Source organism: Phragmites australis, chromosome 23 (genome assembly GCF_958298935.1).
Source record: "Phragmites australis chromosome 23, lpPhrAust1.1, whole genome shotgun sequence".
NCBI lineage: Eukaryota > Viridiplantae > Streptophyta > Magnoliopsida > Poales > Poaceae > Phragmites > Phragmites australis.
Genome location: NC_084943.1, coordinates 1,593,373 through 1,616,217, shown reverse-complemented (window position 1 = coordinate 1,616,217; position 22,845 = coordinate 1,593,373). Strand labels below are relative to the sequence as shown.

General features: G+C 43.4%; 1 protein-coding gene and 1 pseudogene across 1 annotated transcript; both read right to left on the bottom strand.

The window, feature by feature from the left end:
* Positions 1 to 2,243: 2,243 nt before the first annotated feature.
* On the bottom strand, positions 2,244 to 13,937 carry LOC133906831 (uncharacterized; annotated as a pseudogene).
* A 2,102-nt stretch (positions 13,938 to 16,039) lies between these two features.
* LOC133906595 (protein DETOXIFICATION 21-like) lies at positions 16,040 to 19,649 on the bottom strand. Its single transcript, XM_062348541.1, has 8 exons — positions 19,177 to 19,649; positions 17,528 to 18,069; positions 17,242 to 17,328; positions 16,964 to 17,020; positions 16,648 to 16,886; positions 16,439 to 16,557; positions 16,263 to 16,349; positions 16,040 to 16,138 (listed from the first exon to the last, which is right to left on the bottom strand). Exons 1-8 carry the CDS (start codon positions 19,462 to 19,464, stop codon positions 16,058 to 16,060), a joined length of 1,500 nt encoding a protein of 499 aa, XP_062204525.1. The 5' UTR covers positions 19,465 to 19,649; the 3' UTR covers positions 16,040 to 16,057.
* Positions 19,650 to 22,845: the final 3,196 nt, after the last annotated feature.

The following is a 22,845-nucleotide window of genomic DNA, read 5'->3' as shown; positions in this document are numbered from 1 at the left end:
GGAGATAAGCGTGTGCAAGGGCGTCGATGAAAGTACCGACTTCACAAGAGTGGCTCGCCCCGCTTTGGATATGAGCTTGGCCTGCCAAGGAGGCAACCTGGCGGCAACTTTGTAGACCAAAGGTTGTAAGTGATTTTTGCGGAGTCTACCAGCCGAGGGAGGAACCCCCAGGTAAGGGATTGGAAAGAGGAAGTGCCACACGGAAGATTGTCATTGATGGCAGCAATATGCTCCTCTGCACAACAAATTGGCACAACAGCACACTTTTGTAGATTAGTGCAGAGGCCCGATGCCATCCCAAAGAAATCAATGATAGCAAGATATGCCTGAATATCCTGTGAGAAATGCCAAGTTCTTTCTAATAGAGGAGAAAGATAGAATCTCACTATCAACGCATAACATCAAAATAGTAGCTCTTTTCAGATGTCATTTTACTCTACTAAGGGCCCAATTTCGCAAGAAGCAATCTTTCTTACGTACATACATTGTCATCCTACTCAGCATTCACAGTAGTCCGTAGGTACAACAAGCAGTGATACCTGCGGATACGAGTGTTAGAATTCGATTCGGATTTGAGTGTCTAATTCGGCAAAAAAAAAATTTGAACACGTGAAATACAATTCGGAATTCGATTTATATTCAAGGTGTCCAGTTCGACGAAAAAAATTTGGATATGCAAAATACAGCTCGAACTAAGTTTCAATCCGGTCATCGTCTTCCTCGAACTGCTGCTTCATCATGCTGACAAGCTAGAGTGATTCGATGATCTATGTAGGATATTCTCCCTCCCAATGCAGGCGTGTACCTATAATCCGTACATGCGCAACCACAAGACTTGATATCAGACTCTGGCTTCGATACCCTTGCTTGCTAAAAGTTGCATCAAATATACTAGTCTCGACATTTTTCAACATGAAAAATGAAGCCTTGAGCCAACATTTAAGCTAATATCAGCAATACATGGCACCGCTCCAGCGATCAACTGATCGGTGCTAACAAGAGCATCCATTCCCTTTTCTGGAAAACATAGGGGCGATTAAGTGCAACAACTCCAGCAGTGGCGTCCAGGGGGGCTCCAGCCCCCACAAGTCCACAACAGCTTCACAGCCAATGGAGCCCTCCAACAATGTTTGGAAATTTGTCTACAGGACATCAATTAATTATGGTTTTATCTCTGTCACACTCCACAAGTTGAATTAGGCCACAGGACACTGCGAATCCGTGGTTTTTGCCTCCAGGACACTTAGAGAAAGGGAAAAGACCATTTTGCCATTGGGTTCATTCTGCAAGATTTGTCTAAAAAATCTAACCAAAATCACACGTATGAGGAATAGAGCAGTGCATCATTCTACAAATTTTGAGAATTAATTATGGTCTATGCATGGAGAAAAAAATCCCAAAAGTGTGAAGCTAGGAGCATAGCACTCTTTCTCCCCTGCTATAGTGTCCTCTAGTGTCATGGAGGCAAAAATCAGGAATTTGCAGTGTCCCGTGGCCTAATTCGACTTGTGAAGTATAACACAGACAAAGCCATAATTGATGGGTGTCCTATAGACAAATTTTCCAACAATTTTTTATCATGAATAAGGGAGAGGAAGAAAAAAAGAGAGGAAAAGAGAAGAAAGAAAAGGGAGAGAGGTGGATGAACTCCCTACCTATCTCTTCTGCATCTGCTACTGATGGCGTCATTGTTGGGTCTGCCGGCGCCCTGAATCACTGGAGAGGAGCTACCTCTCAACATCTGATGTATATCTCCACCTGCGCCAAGAGAAGCAATGCATTTGTAAATTCTTGTAACAGTAACAAGTGAAAAATGCATCCCTAAAACAAGTAGACTGTACTTGAGGTCTCGTCCAACCACTTCAATCTTCAAAGCTCGTTAGAGGCCAAATTACTTACGAAGAAAGCAAGGAGCAGTCTCCAAGAATATTCAGAGTAACGATTCCAGTGGAGGGAAAATATAACTGGCAAAAACAATGTAGCAATTGTACAGATCGTATAGTACAAAATAACTGGCAAAACTAAACATATTGGTACATATTCAAGAATGATACACATGAACTGTATATATTTGAACAGTTATTTAAGAAAATGCTCACCACATATGCACCGAAGGAAGCAACTGAATTCCGAGCTCTTCATATCAGCAATACACCAATACACTGCATATTTCTCAAGGGAAGAGTGAAAAGTAGATAGCAAACTGTGACTGTTGAGTTATTCAATTCCATCAAACAAGTATCTTAGAGGTCCAGTGGCATTCCAAACATATCATTGATCTCCGCCAAGACATTGTGGTGATTGTGGCTCAGATAGACCATTCTCGGTGCCAAATTTGCCGGAGTTGCTCCGATTGGCTTTGGCGGGTGTAACACTCTAGCGAACAAAATAAGTCTAATATCACTCAGATCAACCTACAGATCTGTCGAACTTTTAAAAAAAAAATTAGCAACACCTCCTCTAAAACTAGAGGTATAACTGACAACAAAACACACATAGACATAACAGATTAAAGATTATCACACTAACAACATAAAGATCCTAGCAAACCAGGTACAAACCTCGACCATACAACTTAACCACTACAGACTAACTATATACATCACAAGGTAAAAGTCATCATCTAACAACACAACAAGTTTAGCCTAAAAGAGAAGGTGAACGCGTAGGCAACGTGTAGCTACACATCTCGCTAGCGATTGACACCTCAAAATGAACATGGAAAGAAAGCACGGGTGAGATTAAGAAATCTCAGCAAGCGAATTTGCTTTAAAGAGCTATTTAGCTATAATTGAATAAGCAATCATCTCTAAAATAGAAACTAGTAACAAAATAGTCTATCAACAACAAGAGAAAAAAATATGGCTAAGCAAGTCCAATGGCAACATTAACCATTTTAATATTATGTTAGCATAAACCTTCACAGCCGCATCATATATATAAGCCAACTAAAGGAAGTAAAACCTTAATGCGAATAAATCAATGAACTTCGTATGAATGCATAAACATGCACATGACATGCTCTTCATCACCCTTACCCCTCCTCGGGTAACGTAAGGGTGTGCACCGTACCTTTTCTCGGGTAACATACGGTGTTGTACCTGTACGATCATGACCAGAAGACGGTGACAAACTTCCAATGCATGAGATGTATATGTATGACATGTTTCATACATAACCAACAACATAACTTCCACAGAATGCTTGAGATTTTAAGAATTGCATAATATAGCAATGAACAACTGCAAATGGCATAACATACTCACTGTACTTCGTAAATCAATAATCGAGTAAACTTCTAAAAGGTAAATAACATAGTAACCAGCTCATAATCAGTTATTCAGGTTAGATGAATGCATTATAATTAAAAGAATGTAGGCAACCAAATAACAAGTTAAAGCGTAGTCATTCGCTACATTCACTTGCCTTCACCGACAATGAAGATGGCACTGGCCGCGACGCGAGGCGGCACCACCTTAACAAACACACAATTTGAACAAAGACGCCGCAACAACGAAGTAAAAGAAGGCGCACGCTTGTACGCCCAAAACCCAGCATTCTCGACAACCGAAGGCTTCAGAAAGACATCTACCAACTAGCTCGCTAGACGCAGAGCAAGAACCTCCTCTAGCTCAATCAAAGACCGAATAATAAGCCATAACGTATGGCTAAACCTTATCGGACACGGACACCAAAAATAGCCAAAAGCACCTAAACCGCTTACCCAAAAAGAACAACGCCAACACCATTAGTACGTCGATAACATGAACTACAACTTCCATTATAGACATACACTCGTATCCAACACCGGTTAGGCCTCCAATTTAATTGATTCCCTACTCACTAACTGGACCAACAATATATTTAACCGACAACATGGACGACTAAACCCAATCTCCTACTAGCATCTAAGGACTACGGAGGAGTCACCTTTGGAGCAGAACCGCAAACCGGTGAGAAAAAAACCGGCGAACCAGCAGATGGCCTCCTCCTCCTCCTCCCTTCTTCTTCTTCTTTTCTTCCCTTTCTCTTCTTCCATTTTCCTTTCTTTCTTTTTCTTCTTCCTTTCTTTTCCTTCCTTCTCTTCTTCTCTGGCCGACCGGCTAGCTGGCCCCCCTACTCCTTCCTCCCCACACCACCGACCGGCAGCACTCCGGCCAGCGACCGACGGCCGGGCGCGCGACGGCGGGAGGCTAGGCACGCGGCGACGGGGCTAGGACAGCGGCAGTCGAAGGAGGTGGCCAGAGCTAGAGGCTGGGGGCGACGGCGTCGACCCAGAGGAGACGAGGGCAAGGCGAGTGCGGGTGGGATCGGGTGAGAGCCGATCCCACCAAGCCTTATCCCCTTTTTATTTTTTATTTATTTTAACCAACGGTCTAAATTTACTGTGCTCATCACTGATTCACTAAGTGCCCAAACGTGACATTAGATAGCAAAATAGATTCTTCTTCACGAGATCTACACATCCATGGTCTCCGGTCATCCAACCAAGCAACGGTTTAGAAGATCACATCATCATTATTATTATTATTATTATTATTATTATTATCGGGTATTACAGCAGGGTTCTCTTCGAGGTCATCATCAGATAATATGGAGAAACCGGAAAATGGAGCTGCTTTTCTGTCTGACAGTGTATTGGTTTTTGGCTTAGATGTCTTCTCATCCTTGAAGTTCAGTGGTTTCTCAAACGTGGTCGTTTATATCATCCATAGCCTCCTCTAGATTGACAGTTGAATCGACTAACCCATGGTGGCATGCATTTTCCACCTTAGGCTCACCAACAATAGTAGATCCAACAAACCTATGAATGACAGTGCCTTCTCGAAGTCCAGAACTCACAGGATGAGAACCTTCATGATATCTTGTTCCTGAATCAGCTTGAAGTGGACAGAGCAAAGTATTCTTATCATGAGTAGTCAGCACAGTTCTGGAACTTATGTTAACACCATCATCACGTTTCTCACATCTTTCATCTTCATCATCTGGCAATATTGCAAATCCTCCAACAAATGGCTTCTGAAGGTCACTTCTGCCTTGCTGCCTAGACGAATCACACAATGGTCTAGGAGGACACCTATTATTCTTGTGGCATATGGCATTCTAGACATTGACATTAGCCTCATATTCATCAATAAAGATTTCAAACCCACTTGTTTTCTTCTTTAACTTAATGTTTTCCTTCTCAGAATTCCTGTTTTGCTCCGCATTTTGGTCGTTGCCATTAGGACTATCCTCATCAACAAAGATCCCAAACCCTCTTGTTTTCTGACTGAACTTTGGATGGTCTTGCTTCATGTTATTGTTTCGGAGCATGTTTGGATCATTACCGTTAGGTTCATCTTCATCGACAAAAATATCAAATGCACCTGTTTGCTGCTTATAATTTGTTTTTTTCACGCTTTGATCGCCTCTTGAGCATTGTCTCTGGTTCCAGTGGCTCCAAAAAACATGCTACTGATGGCATTCGTAGCCTCTTTAGTGTTTATAGTTGGTTTGACAAGGCCATGATGGCAGGCATCTTCAGTTTCTGACTTCCCAACCATTGCAGCCTACAAACCGTACAACTACCGTATCGTCGCTGTTACAACGAGACAAGTTCTTGATTCCTCCTGAGTTGCCTCTGGATAGCATACCAACTTTTGCAAGTCCCAATGGAGGATAAAAATCTACTGAAGGATTTGAACTGCTTCCTGACTTTTGCATTGTATTGGGTTTCAGTTCTTTACAATTTCTGCTTTCACCTGCAACATATTCCAAAAATAAGTAAAGTAACACTGGATCAAATCACCTATTCTATTTCCATGTCAAATAAATCAAGAAAATGTGTTATCCAAAGAAAAGATCAAGGTAAGGATCTACAAGAATAAGTAAGTGATGAAAGGGAGAATATTTCTTTTATTCTCAAAAACATTGATCAGTAAGCTTTTAATAGAGAGAAACTTGGCAAAGGCAACAATTGCTACACCAGGGATTGATTTGTGTTCCTTTTTTCCGTAGGCCTACTCTTCCACTTGGTTCATAAAGGTAGCACTTGATCCAGCTTTCCTAGGCATTCTTTCCTGCAGCTAAAGCATACATATATGAGAAAAGGTCAACAAACCCAACATTGGCCATGACCATACTGTAATACATGAAATGAGAGTTATACTTTATCTTTACTCCTCTTGTGTGATTCCATGCGAAGAATAAACTGTTCATGTGCTTTGTGCAACTCCTCAATAGGCTCTGCAAGGCTATTGAACACTTCAGTCAGTAACCAGCTTTAATTTTGAAGAAACTATGTATTGAGATCTATTTTGGCATGAGGCGTTATTCTCAATCCTTCTTCCCTAATTGTCTCGATCGTTAAGTGTTGCATGAAAAGGTTTTTGGAGAGGAGAAGATTTTGCCAATCGCACAAGTCCTCGACGGGATCGTGATATTTATATAGCAACAATTAATACAACGGATCCATGATCCGAAATAACCAAGATCGCGCCTACATGACCAGCAATAGCCTAACCAACTAGACACGGTCACCACGCGTGTGATGACGCAATCACCACTAACAATTACATGCCCCTGCACACGGCTAACACTTGTACACAAACACATACAATTTCTAACAGTCCCCCTCAATCACAACGTGGACTACTCAGGTTGAGATTGCAACTATTTGAAGTGAATGGAGCCCTTGACAGCGGTTTGGTGAAGACATCAACAAGTTGATCTTTTGATGAAATGAACCTCACCTCCATTGCCTTCCACGCAACTTGTTCACGAATAAAATGGAAGTCAATTTCAATATGCTTAGTTCTGGCATGGAACATCAGATTCGCCGTCAAATAGGTTGCACCAAGATTGTCACACCAAAGCAAAGGAGACATGTGCTGAAACACACCGAGTTGTTTTAACAATGACTGAATCCAGATCAATTCAGCCGTAACATTGGCTATAGCTTTGTACTTGGCCTATGTGCTTGATCTCGAAACTGTTGGTTGCTTTTGTGAGCTCCATGACACAAGATTTGTGCCTAAGAACATAGCATACCCACTGGTTGATCGTTGATCCTCAGGACTTCCAGCCCAATCAACATCTTAAAATGAGCCCAGTCTGGTTGTTGGCGATCTCTAAATTTTCAGGCCTTGGTCAAATGTTCCCTTTATATACCGCAAGATTCTTTTAACAACGGCCAAATGAACATCAGTAGGTTTCTGAATGAATTGACGTACCCGATTAACTGCAAATGAAAGATCTGGTTGAGTCATGATCAAATATTGTAAACCTCCAACAATGCTTCTATTCTTAAAATGTTCTTCTTCATTCAGAGGTGTGCCTTGATCTCTAGACAGCTTCTCACTAGAAGCCATAGGAGTGGAGATTGTCTTGCAATTTACTAGGTTTGCTCTCAGTAGCAAGTCAAAAGCATACCCTCTCTGAGACAACATAATGCCATTCTTCTCCTATTTGACCTCCACTCCCAGAAAATATTCAAGTGGACCATGATCCTTCACTGCAAAGTTTGTCATCAGTTGCTTGATTAGCCTGTTAGTAGCACTGGGTGAGGAGCTCACTATGATTATGTCGTCTACATAAATCAACATATATATAGTGACACCCCCTCGACAGAAAACAAATAATGAAGTGTTAGCCTTTGTCAAAGTGAATCCCAGTTCCTGTAATTTACCGGTCAAACGAAAATGCCATGCTCTTTGAGTCTGCTTCAGCCCATAAAGTGCTTTCTTGAGACGACATATGTAGTTTGATGGCTTGCTTGGATCTTCATAACCCGGAGGTTGTTTCATGTACACCTCCTCCCAAAGAATACCATGGAAGAAAGTATTTTGTATGTTAATATGTCTCATACTCCACTTCTGTGTGACAGCAAGTGACAATATAATTTGAACTATTGATGGTTTGACAACGGAACTGTAAGTGTCAAGGTAGTCAAGACCATATTTTTGTTTGAATCCCTTTGCCACCAATCTTGCTTTGAATCTGTCCACTGAACCGTCAGCCTTTTTCTTGATTTTATACACCCAGCGGCTGTCAATCAACTTGATCCCTTTCTTTGGTGGCACCAGATCCCAAGTTTCATTTTTGATCAGCGCTAAATATTCAGAGTCATATGGCTTGATGCCACTCTGAATTCTCCAACGCTTCCTGCAAGCTATGAGGTTCTGAAACAGCAGAAGAATTTGTTATCGAATTGACGTCAGTGACAGCACCTACAAACCAACGATAATTATCTGAGTACCTAACTGTCCCATCTGTAAACTCTCTAGGTTGGACTGTTGTCATGAAGTCTGGTTCTCATTAGGTGCTGCCTTTCTCTTTTTGATGATGAAGTTGTTCCATCTTTAGCTGACTCATTCATACCAAGGTTCAAGCTAGCCTGAACTAAATCACCAGTGACAGTTCTATTAGCTAATCGCCCTGCAGGAGACACACTAGCACTTAAAGGATCAGTGTCAGCTTATGGGTTAGTTTGTCCATTCCTCATGTGTGGACTAGCAATTGGTGGTTCGTCAGAGGAGGAATTATTAGCTGGATCAGTGACAATAAATGATTGTTCTGAATATTTGGTGGTTTTGGCTAGCATAGGTAGAACTATTGGCTGGTGTGGATGATTAGGCAGTTGAGTATTTGTAGTGGGTTGGTTGGTGAAAGGGAAAACATTTTCATCGAAAACAACATCACGAGATATGTAAACTCGTCCTGTGGACCAATCAAAACATTTGTAGCCCTTATGAAAAGAACTGTACCCCAGGAAAATGCACTGCCTTGTTCTGAAATTGAGCTTCCTGGAGTTATATGGGCGCAAATTTGGCTAGCAAGCATAACCAAATATTCGTAGGAAAGAGTAATCAGGATCATAACCAAAGAGTTTGTGAAAGGGTGTATCATGATCAAAAGTACGACTAGGCATTCTATTAATCAAACAACAAGCAGTGTTGAAGGATTTATCCCAAAACCATAATGGTGTGTGAGATTGTGCAAGGAGAGCAAGGCTAGTTTCTACAATGTGTTTGTGCTTCCTCTCTACAGTTCCATTTTGTTGGTGTGTGTAAGACAAGAGATATGATGCTCAATGCCAGTGTTTCTGAAATAATTGTGCAAACGATGGTATTCACCACCCTAGTCAGATTGAATCAAGCGAATTTTGGCATTAAGCAAATGTTCTACATGTCTCTAAAATTGAAGGAACACAGGCTCAACTTCAGATTTGTTTTTCAGAAAGTAAATCCACACAAACTTGCTGAAATCATCAACAAAAAAGACATAATGTTTGGAATTATTGACTGATGAGATGGCAGGTCCCCAAATATCATGTCCTAAAATGCTTATTATGTAATTAGGCATGCATAATCATCATCACATGTGCTTGCACGTATTTGTCTATCAAAAACCGATTAAACATGTCTCAAACACCTTAGAGATAGTTTAGAGCACTTTGAAGAATCCCCACATGCCTTGGAGAAGGAAAAGAATAGAAGAAAGATGATGAGGGGAGATTTAGGAAAATTTCAGTAAAAGAACCCCCTCACAGTCTGACCGGTGTCACCCACGGTCTGACCATCAGGTGCGCTGCCATGTGGATTTTCTACTGTCTGACCGCCCGAGCTCGCGGTCTGATGGCTAGCACACAGAGGCTCGAATTAAGTGGATCGATCACTTCTTTTTCTCTCTCCCTCTCACTTTTCTCTCACTCTCCCTCTCTCCACCCAACCCTAGAGAGAGAAAGAGAGCTCTACTCATCATGTTCGAAGGCTGGAGATCGGAGGTGAGAACTCCCACGAGCTTCCCGGAGGACTTTCCCAAGTTTTCCCCCTCTTCTCCCTCGTCGGAGGCCCGTTCATCGACCATAAGCTTTACCACCACTTCAGGAGCCGATCCGCGAATCAGAACCTCCCCGAAGCATTCCAATCCAATAGAAAGCTTCCATAAGCTGAGGTGAGCTATCTCCTACCATTTCTCCGTTGTTTCCGAGCTCGATTCGACCCTCGTGTCGTTGAGGCCCAAGATCAAACTAGCCTAGATCCAATCTATGGGGTATTTTGAGTTTAGCTCGGTGAATGATGTTCAAATCACTTTAGAAACACTCCACTAGTCTCATAGAGTATTTTGGTACCCTTCGTTGTCGAATGTCTCATCGGAATACTCACCAGCGACCCCACAAAGGCGCTGCCGGCAAGGTCTGACGGTCTGACCACCTCTAGGACCGGTCTGACCGCTAGTTGAGACCGAAGAATCTGAATTGTAAACTTATACAAGAGTCTGACTACCACTTGGGGCGGTCTGATTATTGGTGGGCAATCTGACCGCCATTATGCCTATGGTTAGACCGTCAGAGGCCAAAACTCTCTGCTGGCCACCGGTCAGACCGCCACCTCTACGTTGGTCTGACCGCCAGCCTGTTAAAGCTAGGTATATTTAGGTTACCTTGTCCGGGGTTTCAAACTTCAAAACTCTAATCACTTAGCTGTCTTTTGCAAATATTTTTGAAGCTTGTCACTCTATTATACTTCAAGCATGCATCATTTGCGTGTTTTTTTCGTCACTCATTTGTTTATGCATTGTATTTTGATTCGTTTAGAGGGTATTGCGCCGCCGGTCCAAGCGAATTCCTCAGAGGAGTTCCTCGGGGTAGTTCAGGAGAGGAGCCAGGCACCATATACCGCTTTGCAACGGTTAAGCATCGTCCGTTGGTACAGTTGACTTTAGCACTTTCCGTACTTATTACATGTCGCATATGGGAATGATAAGCCGAATACCTCTGTAGCTGTGGTCTTTTAACGTGAGAGTCGATGGTGTGAGCGGGCGGGCTTGTAGGAGTATCCAGTTTGCTCCGGGAGTAGTTCTAGATGACACTCACACCTATCGACGTATGATTAAACAGTTGGAGCTTATTGGAAAAGGTTGACATGAGTACCCCCTCGCGTGGGCCTGTGTGGACACGTGAATCGCATGGTCCTCGAGACATGTATGTAAAGGAGTATCCCCTGCAGGGTGTAAAAATAATTCGAATTGCCGTGCTCTCGGCCATGAATATGCTTCTGTCCATTTGCATCGGTCATAGAGTTACTAATATGGGATGGTGGTATGGATGGTATACTGGGTAATGTTAATGGCTGCCTATTGATGTATTACTATGGTTTCATTTACACTCATGTGCAGGTTGATAGTTACAGGTTTGGAAGGATATGTTAGTTATGTTTAGATGCTCACACATACGTGCCTAGGTTGTGGGCGTATATGTTTTAATCAACCTTATGGCTTTTTTCCTTGCTAATGGCCCAATGCATAATCCTTAGAGTCAGGTTATTTATATGCACCCTATATGGATTAAGTCTTTCGAGTACCTTCGTACTTAGCTGCTCTGCAGGTTTTGCAGGTGAGGAAGAGGCGGTGTTTGGCTACTTCATGTCCGTCGATGTTAGCGGCGGGAATGAGTAGGTAACTACTCGGAGGTCGCGCTTTTGAGGTGAAGCATAAGGGTATATGGATTCACCCATCTTTTGTTGTCTTTAGTTTTTGTTTTCGCTGCGTAGTTTCTCTTTTGGCTAGCTCTTAGATCCTTTTTATTGTAAATTGTTAATTGTAAATGGTTAAGAACTTGTAATATGATTTAATTACTCGCTCTTTATTAAGCTTGGTTATGATTGCTTATGTTGGAAAGATATGTGTTCCGATCTTAGGCATAAAACATGTGCCAGGACTACCGAGATGATATTTTGGTTAATCGTTGAAGTCGTGATTATGTAAATGATCGACTTGGTGATTAACTAGAATATTATTTGGAATGTTCCCCCACACCAAACATCAGTATGCACAATTTGCAAAGGTGTTGTAGATACATGAGAGGAGCTGAAAGGAAGTTGGTGTGCTTTTCCTTGTTGGCAGGCATCACATACCGCAATATTATTTTTATGCAAAATCTGTAGAACTATTGGAGAAGCAGGATGTCCAAGTCATCGGTGCCACTGCTCCTGAGTTGTTTTGGCTGATAGAAAGGCTTGGATGGGTTTCTTATGTGGGAGCATGTAGAGACCATTTTTACATTTGCCTGTGAGAAGAGTGATCCTGGTTGCTTGGTTCTTGACACATAAAGAGTTTGGATGAAATTCAACAATTGCATTGTTGTCAAAAGTTAATTTACAAACAGAGATCAAGTGTTCATTGGTTCTAGGAGCGTGTAGAATATGATTTAGATGAAGAGGATGAACATAACCAGCAATACTAGAATAGCCAACATGAGCAACCAACAAACTTGCTCCATTAGCGACTTGGATCTGATCACCTCCAGTATAGCATTCCTTGATGCTTAGCCGCTCTAGATCGTTGGTGATATGGTCTGTTGCTCCAGTGTAGATGTACCAATTTGGGTCGAGGGAGTAGTTGTTGTCGTTGGCTGCCATGGCAGCGACCTTAGTGGTATCTTCAGCTTGATAGTTGTGGTCGAAATGATGCCAACACTGGATAGCATCGTGGTCGGCCTTGTGACAGACCTGGCACACCACCTCTCGCAATCCTCCTTGGTTGGTGCGGCCACCTTGATTTGGACGTCCATTGCGGTCACCTTGAGAGGGATCGCCGCCACAGGATCAACCTCGTCCATTTCGGCCTCCACCGTCGTCGCAGCCTGAATTCCTGTTGACAACATTAGTGGACGATACCTGGATGACAGTGTTGTTGTGCTCTTAGCGCATCTTGAAGCTCAGCATGTGCGCGTAAACATCGCTGATGGTGTAGGTGTCGATGTGCGTCGTGATGCTTGTGACGAGGGAGTCATACTCAGGGCCGAGACCATGTAATGTGCCTTGGAATTATTTTAGTTGATAAATCACTCATCTAAGAACCACCTTCCACATATATGCAACTACATATATAGTCGTGACCTTTTATGGAGTTGAAATGTCGGCAATCACAACATGCACCGACCATATTAAGTATTAGGACCCATATGTGCTTATTTGTGTCCTTTGTAGAGTAATGAATGAAGAACATATATTACTGAAGAATGGGATCTATTTGTTTTGCGTTTAAGCAGTATTTGGCCCCAAGTCTAGTACCCTGACTTTATTGGTGACGTGTTGTAGCTTGCCACGACTTTGAGGTTCACGAATCAAATAGTGAGTACTTTCTTTTTTTCGAAAGCCACTAAAGCTTCCGAGAGCCACAAAGTGGTCGATTATATTAGAAGACTGGAGTTGACTCAGTTTGTGAGGAAAATCGGGTCTAAAACCATACAAACCGCACTGTTTTTTTTAAGAAAAACTGGCCAAAAACCCTGATGAAAAAAGAATTCGGTTGGGATGGACAACTATTGAAACTCACCACTACACACCCATAACCCACAAACGACGGAGCCCAACAGGAGTCATCGTTGCCAGGCTTGTCACAAAAGCGACGAAGCAGCTTCGACTTGACGGACATCAGCATCAAACACCACAAGAACGCACCTAGACACACAGCAAACACCAAGACACTCGCGAGAAAGAGCCTGCCGCATGTCATCGTTGCCAAGCTCCACCGCACCCCACGACGAAGCAGCTCTGAAATTACACAGCAAACACCTTCCACCCGTGCGAGACATCCACTGCGAAGCAAGATGCAACTCGAAGGGGGCAGAGGCCTCGCCGAACACCCCAGCCCTGCAACAGCCCAGCTACCGGAAGAAATGCGAATCTCCAAGGTGATGCCTTCAAGAAGGGAGCGACGTCGAAGACACCGCCATCGCCCATCCAAAAAATGGACAGGGTTTTCACTCGGAGAGAAATCGTAGGAAGAGTGGGGGAGGCACCACGACAACGCCCTCATGAGGGAGAGCAGTGCCTGAAAGCGTCGCCGTTGTCGATAACGGCAAAAAATCGGGCTAGGCTCTCGCCCGTATCCTTCCCATTCCTTACAGTGGCTCCGGCAGCGACGAGCACCCCACGTGGACGCACAGCCATGGCAATGGCGCCGAAGAGAGTGACATAGAGGCATACGATACCTCTCCACGCCCCATATCGCCGCCCAAAGCCCACTGCATAGGACCCTACCCCAAGAAGCTCAGGGAGTCAACCGCACACTTCATCACCGTCGCCGCAACCCTGACGACAGCTCGACGTCGTCTCACTATACAGGAGTTAACCGCACACTTCATCACTAAGTTTACTATGTTAAATAGTGAGTACTTTCTGAGTGGGCGTCGCGTGTCAGCAGCGATATCGTCCCATGAAGTTACGACAGAGAATCTCTCTAGACGATACTGGGGGTAGGTATGTGATGAAGCAGTACGTCCTCTTAAAGCATATCCCAACTATCCATCTAAACAACGGTGGATCCACCTTTTATGGCAAGCCTCCCTTTAATTTTTAGTCATAGAAGAGAAAGAAAAAAAAAAGAGAAAGAAAAGGGGGGGGGGAAGAGGAGGAAGAAGAATAGAGAGAGTGGCTCTTAATCCACCACTGCATCCAAAATACATAGGGCTCTGTTCATATGCGTGCATGTTGTGCCTCTTTTTCTACCTCCCATCTCTTCTATCTCTCCCCAATCTCTAAGCTCGTATCAAATCTCACCATCTGAGCCCCAAATCTTGTCTCCATCACATGCTGCATGCACAATCACTTCCACCAGAGCTAAAAAGACAAACACGTAGTCATAATAAATCGTATGCTAAAAACTGAATAATTAATAGAATAATAGAAGTATAATCAAACATGAGGACGAAAGAAACAAAAAGAACAAAATAGAGAACAAACCTGAGCCTTGGCCCTCGGCTAAAAACGGGGCAAAGAAGGTGTTGGACAACGGACAGGCACGGTTACTACGCCCACTGACATGCGGGCCCGTCCCCCACGTGTCAGTGCCCGTAGAGTACATCTCCTGTTTGGTGGTCAACTGGGCCTTCGTTCCTAGCTCTTTCCCGGCGGCGGGCGGCGGCGGCAGCAAATGAGCCTAGACGCCGGCGGACAAGGCTCGATCTGCAACCATGGGGATCGAGGAGGCGAGTAGATGGGGGTTGGCGATGCGGGGCGACGAGCCTACATGGGAGATGACTGTAACCGCCAACCCATCCGCCTACGGAGTTCATCTCGGTTCGTCAGTCTCCTCCCCTCCTCTCTCTCCTCTCTTGTACTCCTCCGATCTCGATTTCATTTTCGCTTGCGCAATCTATCACGCGTTGCATTCCAACCCCGTGCGGATGGTGAGTTGTATAAGCTGCGCAAAATTTATCTCCTGCTATCTGAAAACAACACTTTTGAGTGCAGACAACAAACACCGTTTCTAAACTTGTACAATTTGATTTGGCCGAAACAAGGATTCCAGTGGAGAACTATATGTAATCAGAGCTCAATGGGTCCAAATGTCCAACTAATGATGTGCAAGTATCCATACAAAAACAAATTTGCTACAAATTCCCAAACCACAGCCACTGCTCTGATGAGGACACTAGCGTACCCCCAAAAACTAATTCGGAGCATCATTCTTGACAAGCTTACGGTTGGCAAACATAGGCTCGCATATTTATGCCGTGCCGCTGGCAAATAAGATGGTAATTTTCTGCTGGACAATCACTACTCTGACAACTGCTTTCGTTGCTTGGCTTGAGGAGGAACACAAAACATTTTCTGTTTTTTCATTGGGTAGGTTAAGATCTCGTTTGGTAAAGTTTTAGGAGCTGATTCCGCACTAGAATCGCTCCTAGTGCTGCTAAACGGGCTGGTCAGGGAGTGATTCCGCGCAGAAATCACTTCCCGTTTTGTATAGCGAGGTGAGAGCTGAAAAAACTAGCTTTCACTTGATTCTCAACTGATTCTTCTCGATTTTAACATAATATTCTCTCAGGAATCACTTACACCACTAGCATACCAAACGATTTTACAAATAGAATCACTTCCACCACATAATCACTTTCACCACAGAATCACTCTCACTACAGAATCAGAGCTCTACCAAACAGCCCCTAAACTTCCCTCTATCAGTCTTGAGATGGTGAAAAAAAATGTGTGTATCTACCGAAGGGTCTCAAACGCCGAGGAGATCTTTTTATTTTTTTTGACCCACAAGCCCCAATCAAAGGGCCAGTTCACGGATTTCCCCTCGAGCCTTGCAGTCTTCTGTTCTCTTCCATGTACCATCTCTTCAATCTCTCTTGAGCAATCTCCACCTGCAAATAGGAAGAAAATATAATTCAACATTTTGTGTAACCTCTAGCAGCCCATTTATTATCAATGAACATTGCAAATAGCATATTTAAGTACAACAGTAAGCAAACAATGAACCAAGGCTACCTGTTTTTCCCAGTTGGTCCTTAATGTTATGAACAGAAGCACAATGGTTTGGACTAGTGTTCCGAGCAGCATGCCAATCCAAATGCCCTTCAACAAACGACCAAGGGGAGTGAGGAACACAACTAAAAGCCAAGATGCACCAGACACAATGGTAATACTAAGCTGGATATCCTTACCTTTACATGAAACCCCACCACATATCCTAGTACTGCTCCAAGAGGGATGCCAATCAAGTAGTACGATGTAATGTTAACATAGGCAACTACACTTTGCCAGCCCGCACCAACAGCAACACCTGCAGATAATCAAATGGCATTTTAGTGTCAATAAAACAAGCTACCATGATAATAATGCATTTATCATTCAGTAAAACTGAGAAGCTGACCTGATAGTACTGGTTGAACACTGTTTAACAATATGGAGAAGGCTAGCAGAGGCGAAAGGTCAGCAACTGCGTTGGCTACTGCTTGGCTCTCCGTAAATATGTAGGCAAGGTTTCCACGGAAGAGAAGGAAGAGCACAAATAACACAAATCCGATCAAGAAAGAAGTGATGACCACATTGAAGATCGCGAACTTGGCCCTTCTTGCACTTCCTGCTCCAAGCTCATTTGCCACTCGCACTCTGAAGATACAATGCATTATCATCAAATTTACAAAAATAGCAATTTATGAATAACAAGCTAAAGATAAAGTGGTTACCCTGTTGCTGCCAAAAAGCCGATAGAAATCATCATCTCCCAACCATTGATATTAAGGCTGCACATTTCACAAGTAGATATCGCAATGGTTTTTTTTTTTTTCTGTGACCACAAAAGGAACAGCATAACCAGTACAACGACTTGTATGCACGAGCAAGTAGCTATTGTTCTCAAAGTAAATACTGCTTATGATTGCAAAACCAAAGCATATGGAAGAAATGCCAATTATAATTAGTAACTTGCTAAGTGAAGTGAAGTTTAAAGTAAACTGTATATTACCATATTGAAAGAGCATCGAGTGCTATCTCTGCATTCTTCATATACCCTGTGAGGAGCACCAATATGGTGTTGTACCACAATTCCAAACTGAAAAAAGCAAGCACAAATGATATATATGTCAGGCGCATTGGAAGTCTTGATAGATGTCCTAAAATAGAGTATTGATATAACTGGGAAGTTATAATGATATGTAGGAGAGCACCTAGTCAGCATGTGCATTGTTATTTTGTGATCAACAGAGTTGTTTTTTCGAAACTGTATATGTATAAACATTAATGCTGCTTACCAGAGCATCACACCAGAAGATACCGAGAGCTTGATAATGGCACCAAGGTCAGTGAACGCAGCAGACGAAAACCCTGTCCATGTCAGCGGGCAACCCCCGAAGAAGACAAAGGCAAGCTGCCCAAACACCGGGATCCACATGGCGATGACCATGGAGCCCATGACCCCAGCGAGGCCGAGCTGGAACTTGACCGTCATGAGCCATGACAAGACGAGGTGGAGGCCGAGGTTGAGCATGGCAAGGTAGGTGATGATCATGTTCTTGCTCTGCGCCTGCAGGTACATCTGGAGCGTGAAGTTCCAGACGTAGGAGAACATGACCGGGATGTACCAGAGCGAGATGGTGCCGGCCACAGCAGAGATTTTGGGATCCTGGCCAAGGGCGACGAGGAGCGGCTCGGTGAATAGGTAGACTGGAAGGAGGAGGACGGCGCAGACGAAGAGGATGATCCATGAGCGCTGCAGGTAGATACCCAGCATGTGGTACTGCTTGGCGCCGTAGGATTGGCCGCACAGCGTCTCCAGCGCGCTCGCCATGCCCAGCTGCAGTTTACGACAATGTCCATGCAATGCATAGTTAGTTAAGCTGGCAGAGTGTAATCTGGGCTGGTATATACTGATACACTTATGAGGTTATTATGTACTTTTAAGCTGTTGTCGTTTATACAAGCTGATTTCTGATGATAACATCAGTGTGATGTAGTACACTGCATACCAAATATTGTTTAGCTTGGGTTGCAGAAGACGTTTTCTTTCTTTTTTGGGTGGTCGGGCTAGAACAGAAGCAAGTGAAGCTGTTTACTTTAATTTTGCATCTTCTACCATAACTTGGTGCAATGGTCGATCGGCGACTTTACCATTGGCGGGTATGTAATGGCCGTGATGAATCAGTCACTGATTTAATTTTGGAGAAATAGAATACGGTTCACTTGATGAGTCTCCTGAATGCAAGAAAAGTTCAGAGATTGTGAGACAGGTCCGTTGTCTACCTCTAGTTCTGCTTTGCCACCTTTCCAAATACAAGTTGGGATCAAACTCAACTTTAATTTATGGGCCGAAAATATGGAGAAGATCGAACTTCAAGTTGTTGATGGTATCGGGCATGGACCACAATACTGTTGCATGGCGCATTCAGCATTGATGAATATGGTTCTTGCATATAGATTAAGCAGTTTGTTGGAATTTGCTTCGTTTAAATCAGACATAACTTGCTAACTGTCTTGCATTTTTTATCTTATTGACATGTCACATCACTCCCACTGCTGTTAGGTAAAGCTTGTGGCTAGGAAAATTGTCTTCTTCATACTATGGTCGTTGTCTATGCACTGCATGAAACCGCAGGTAAACCAACTGAACCAGAGGGCTGCCTTGGTTTAGACTACGGATTCAGGTCTTCAGTTTGTTGTTAGTAGGTAGGAACACGTAGCGGTTTTCCCAAATGAAGGCCGCATTTGCACAAAATTATATATGTAACTAGATGCATGATGAGATGAGTACAAGCTGAATCTATGATGAAATCGTGATGCCTCTTCGTCTAGCTGGCGCTATATATGCCGTATGCTGTGCAAGATGCCAAGATCGTGACCTCAAATGCTACCAACCACCTCAAATGATAATCATGAGCTTGCCGCCGCTCGATCAGGCACGTACCAGGATGCCGTTGCTGAATCGCATGAGGACGGTGGAGACGAGGGCGTACGCGGCGAGCTCGGTGGCGCCGATGTGGCCGATGAAGGCCTGGCTGATGACGGTGACGCCGAAGGAGGAGAAGCGCGTGAAGATGGACGGCCCCGCCACCACCCACAGCTTCTTGTTCTCCCCCCACACACGCCGACCCAGCGATAACGACGAGTCATCTTCTTCTTCCTCCACCTTGCTGCCTCCATCTCCATGAGCCTCCAGCAGAGGCACCTTCTCCTCTTCCCCCCTCTTCTCCATCGAAGGCAGATCGAAGTACTGCTTTGTTAACTATTCCTCCACTTATTAGCTTTGTGAGGTGTGTGATCGATTGGTCAGTATCTGGAGCAGGTGAAGGTGTGAGAATCTTGGAGAGCAAAGGCACGAATACTGTTATATAGATGGTATGGGGACTCGTATCCTATGATATTACAAAGCAATGTCACTGGAATAAATAGTGATTGAGGTGGGTAGATAGTACCGTGACATATATACTGTAGCAATTTTAATATAGTAAAATACTGTATCGATTTTACTGTATATTAATTTACTGTAGCAACAATCGGATACCTGGCTAATATCATAACTACTGTTCACCGGTGATATTGCTTTAGTAATGTTAGAGGATGCAAATCTATAGCATGGAAGGAGAGGTAGCTGCGGCGTCCAGCACGGGTGTGTTTGCTAAGAGAACGAGACTACCATTTATCAGCGGCCGAGACTTTTTTTCCGGTAAATAAAAATTATCGAAAATCATTAGTAAACATGATTTATTAAATATATAAATAAAATTCAAATATATTTAACTATATGTATCGAATATATCAGACTGAAATTTTTTCACTGCCCGTGGCTGCTGTAGCTGTGTTCGTTAGGAGGGTAATTAAGATGGGTATCGATTCTTTGACTCGCTAATCGTGTGGCCACGAGGTCAAGCACGTCTTGTGCCATTAAGAATAGTACCACTTGCGATCGAGTTCGTTCCGTTCATAGAAAAAGTGCATGGCGACGAAACTTATACGTGGCCGCGCCCAATGGTGCTGGCTCGAGCTTGCGACGCAGCCAGAGGCACGTAGACAGGTGGTTGACGAGTGACGATTGGCAGGAATGGCCGATGCGTGTTCCTCCATACCAACTCCCTATGGGCTATGGATTCTAGGTTATTTCATTCATCCATCCTTATATACTATCTATTCATTTACTTATTTTCTTATTTATCTTATAATTTTTATATATTGTTTTAACATAAATCTCAATATAAATAATAATGAGCTCATGTTTGGCGCATGAGACAAAATGTACATCCTTTAAAACAAAGTCGCCAGTTCACGGGTGAATGCCGGTCCGGTTGCCTTTTGTGAATGGTGGATGTATATATGTACTGTTCATTGCATCTTTTACGGTTGTAGAGTACAGGATGATGACATGCATGTACGTAGCTAGTCTCCAAATTGATACGAACAGTATTTCGTCGCAACCTTTTAAAAGAAAGTTGCTAGTTCACAGGTAGTGCAGATAGATGTCCGTCCGATCGGCTTTGTGAAATTTGGACGTACTGTTCAAGACATCTTTTACGGTTGTAGCTGTTTGGACCTTCCCAATTTGACTGAACAGTACTGGAGACTGGCCTGGAGCCTGCTAATATGGTGTAGATGGCAACGGCGGCTAGCTAGCGCATGAATGCATTTTGTTTGCGCTTGAGACGTGGTTTCGTGGCCACCGTACGTACACGACGACGTGTGAAGGGAGTACGTCTGTACGTGGTGCGTGTGAAATGGGCATGCATGTCCTCGTCGTTATTAATGCATGCATCCAGTTGTAGAAACCAAATTTTATAGAATCAAGTCATATGAATGATCTTCTTCTTTATGATGATATGTGTTTTCTTTCTCTCTCTTCTCTTCAGTACAGTCGTTGAATCAAGAGATAAATGATTAGATCAGGGTCTCATAAAAATCTTTTATAAGTAGGTCCTATAGAATTTGCTTCATTGTGGGAATCAAATTCTATAGGATCCGATCATAAGTCTCTCGGCATAGCCACAGCCACAAACACAGCAGTTGGGCGCCAGCCTAATCAAAACCGACTATGGTGTCACAGGAGCTCCAGCTACTCGTCAGGCTATGACTATTCATCGTCAGGCTGGAGACAGGAAGGGAGGCCGAACTGAAGAGAAGCAAATTCTATAGGACCCTGTCCTACGAAAGACCCTCTCTCCTGTAATGACACGTGTCCACTTCCTCTCTTTCCTCTTCAGCCCAGCCATTGGATCACGGGATGGATGGTATGGATATAATCATACGAGGATCTTTCTGGATATAATCCTATAAAATTTACTTCCGCACTGAAGAAAGAAATGGGCTGCTTCAGCAAGATAGAAAAAGAGTTGGCGAGCGCCAACCTAGTACCTGTTACCCAACTTCTGAATGGGCCAAGTAGAGGACCTTTGGGCGGTGTGCGACCCAGGGTTAAATACTCTATAATCGTGTGGGATGGAATATCCCAGTCCTCCATCTGAACCTACCTCTGTTGTGCTTCTCTACCTCGATTCCCATCTCCGATCTCCTTCCTCTTTCTGACCGATCGGGACCGTAACATAGGGTTTTCCTCATCCCGCTGCCACCTTGGCCCTTTCCTTCTCCGTTGCTAGCGACCTCGCCGGAGTCAAGAGGGATGATCCCGCACCACCTTAGCCATAGATCTAGTCTAGTAGCTTAGTTCCTAGTCCATTTAATTTAAAATAAGTGTCGTTTTAGATATCGATATAGTCCTCAAAATATAACTTTGACTAGTATTTTTTTTAATATATTGATAAAATATAGCAAAAATATATTATTATGAAAGCATGTTTTGAGACAAATTTATCCATACTATTTTCAATATCTAAACTCAATACATAAAAAGTAATTTATAGCTCAAATTTGAAATAATCAACTACACACAACTAAAACGCCGATGGACACTCCACTATTGCCGTCAGACTCCAGTCGTCACCTTTCCGCCATAGCCGCAATCTCTGCACGCCTTCGCATCCTCCTCTGCCAACGGTCGAGCAGCATGACTCCATCGTGGTAGGTGATGGCAAGGTGGGATGTCCCCTCGTGGTGACGCTGGCGAGGCCTAGCAACGGGCGGATGCTCCTGCTCGCGCGCGGAGGCGTGCCCACTGAGTTATCGGCACTCCCCACAGTCCGGGGTTCATGGCGGCGCCCGCCATGACGGACTCCTTCGTCACCAACGTTGCTTGTCATAATTCAGGAAGAGTGGTAAGCTATGTACCTATTTAAAGTTGAGTTTCCCCCTCAAGTTTCTAACATCATTGTTTTTATGTGTGATCCGTTTGTAGAACATCCACAAAAGAGGCCACACATTTCTGAATTTTTGTCTACTAAATATTTGATTGCAATATAACAAGATACAACAATATTCAGTTGCAATTAATGATTCACATAATCATTATTTTACACGTGATAAACTGATACCAAGTCATCTAATCTCTAAGGAGAAAATACTTGGCATTAAAATAGAACTTGCCTCAATAATAATAAAATATTGCTTAAGCATTGCATTGATGATTTGTGGATTAAATGGTCTAAATTTTAAATTTGAATGTTGATTGGTTAGGATAGTTAATTTGAGGCAC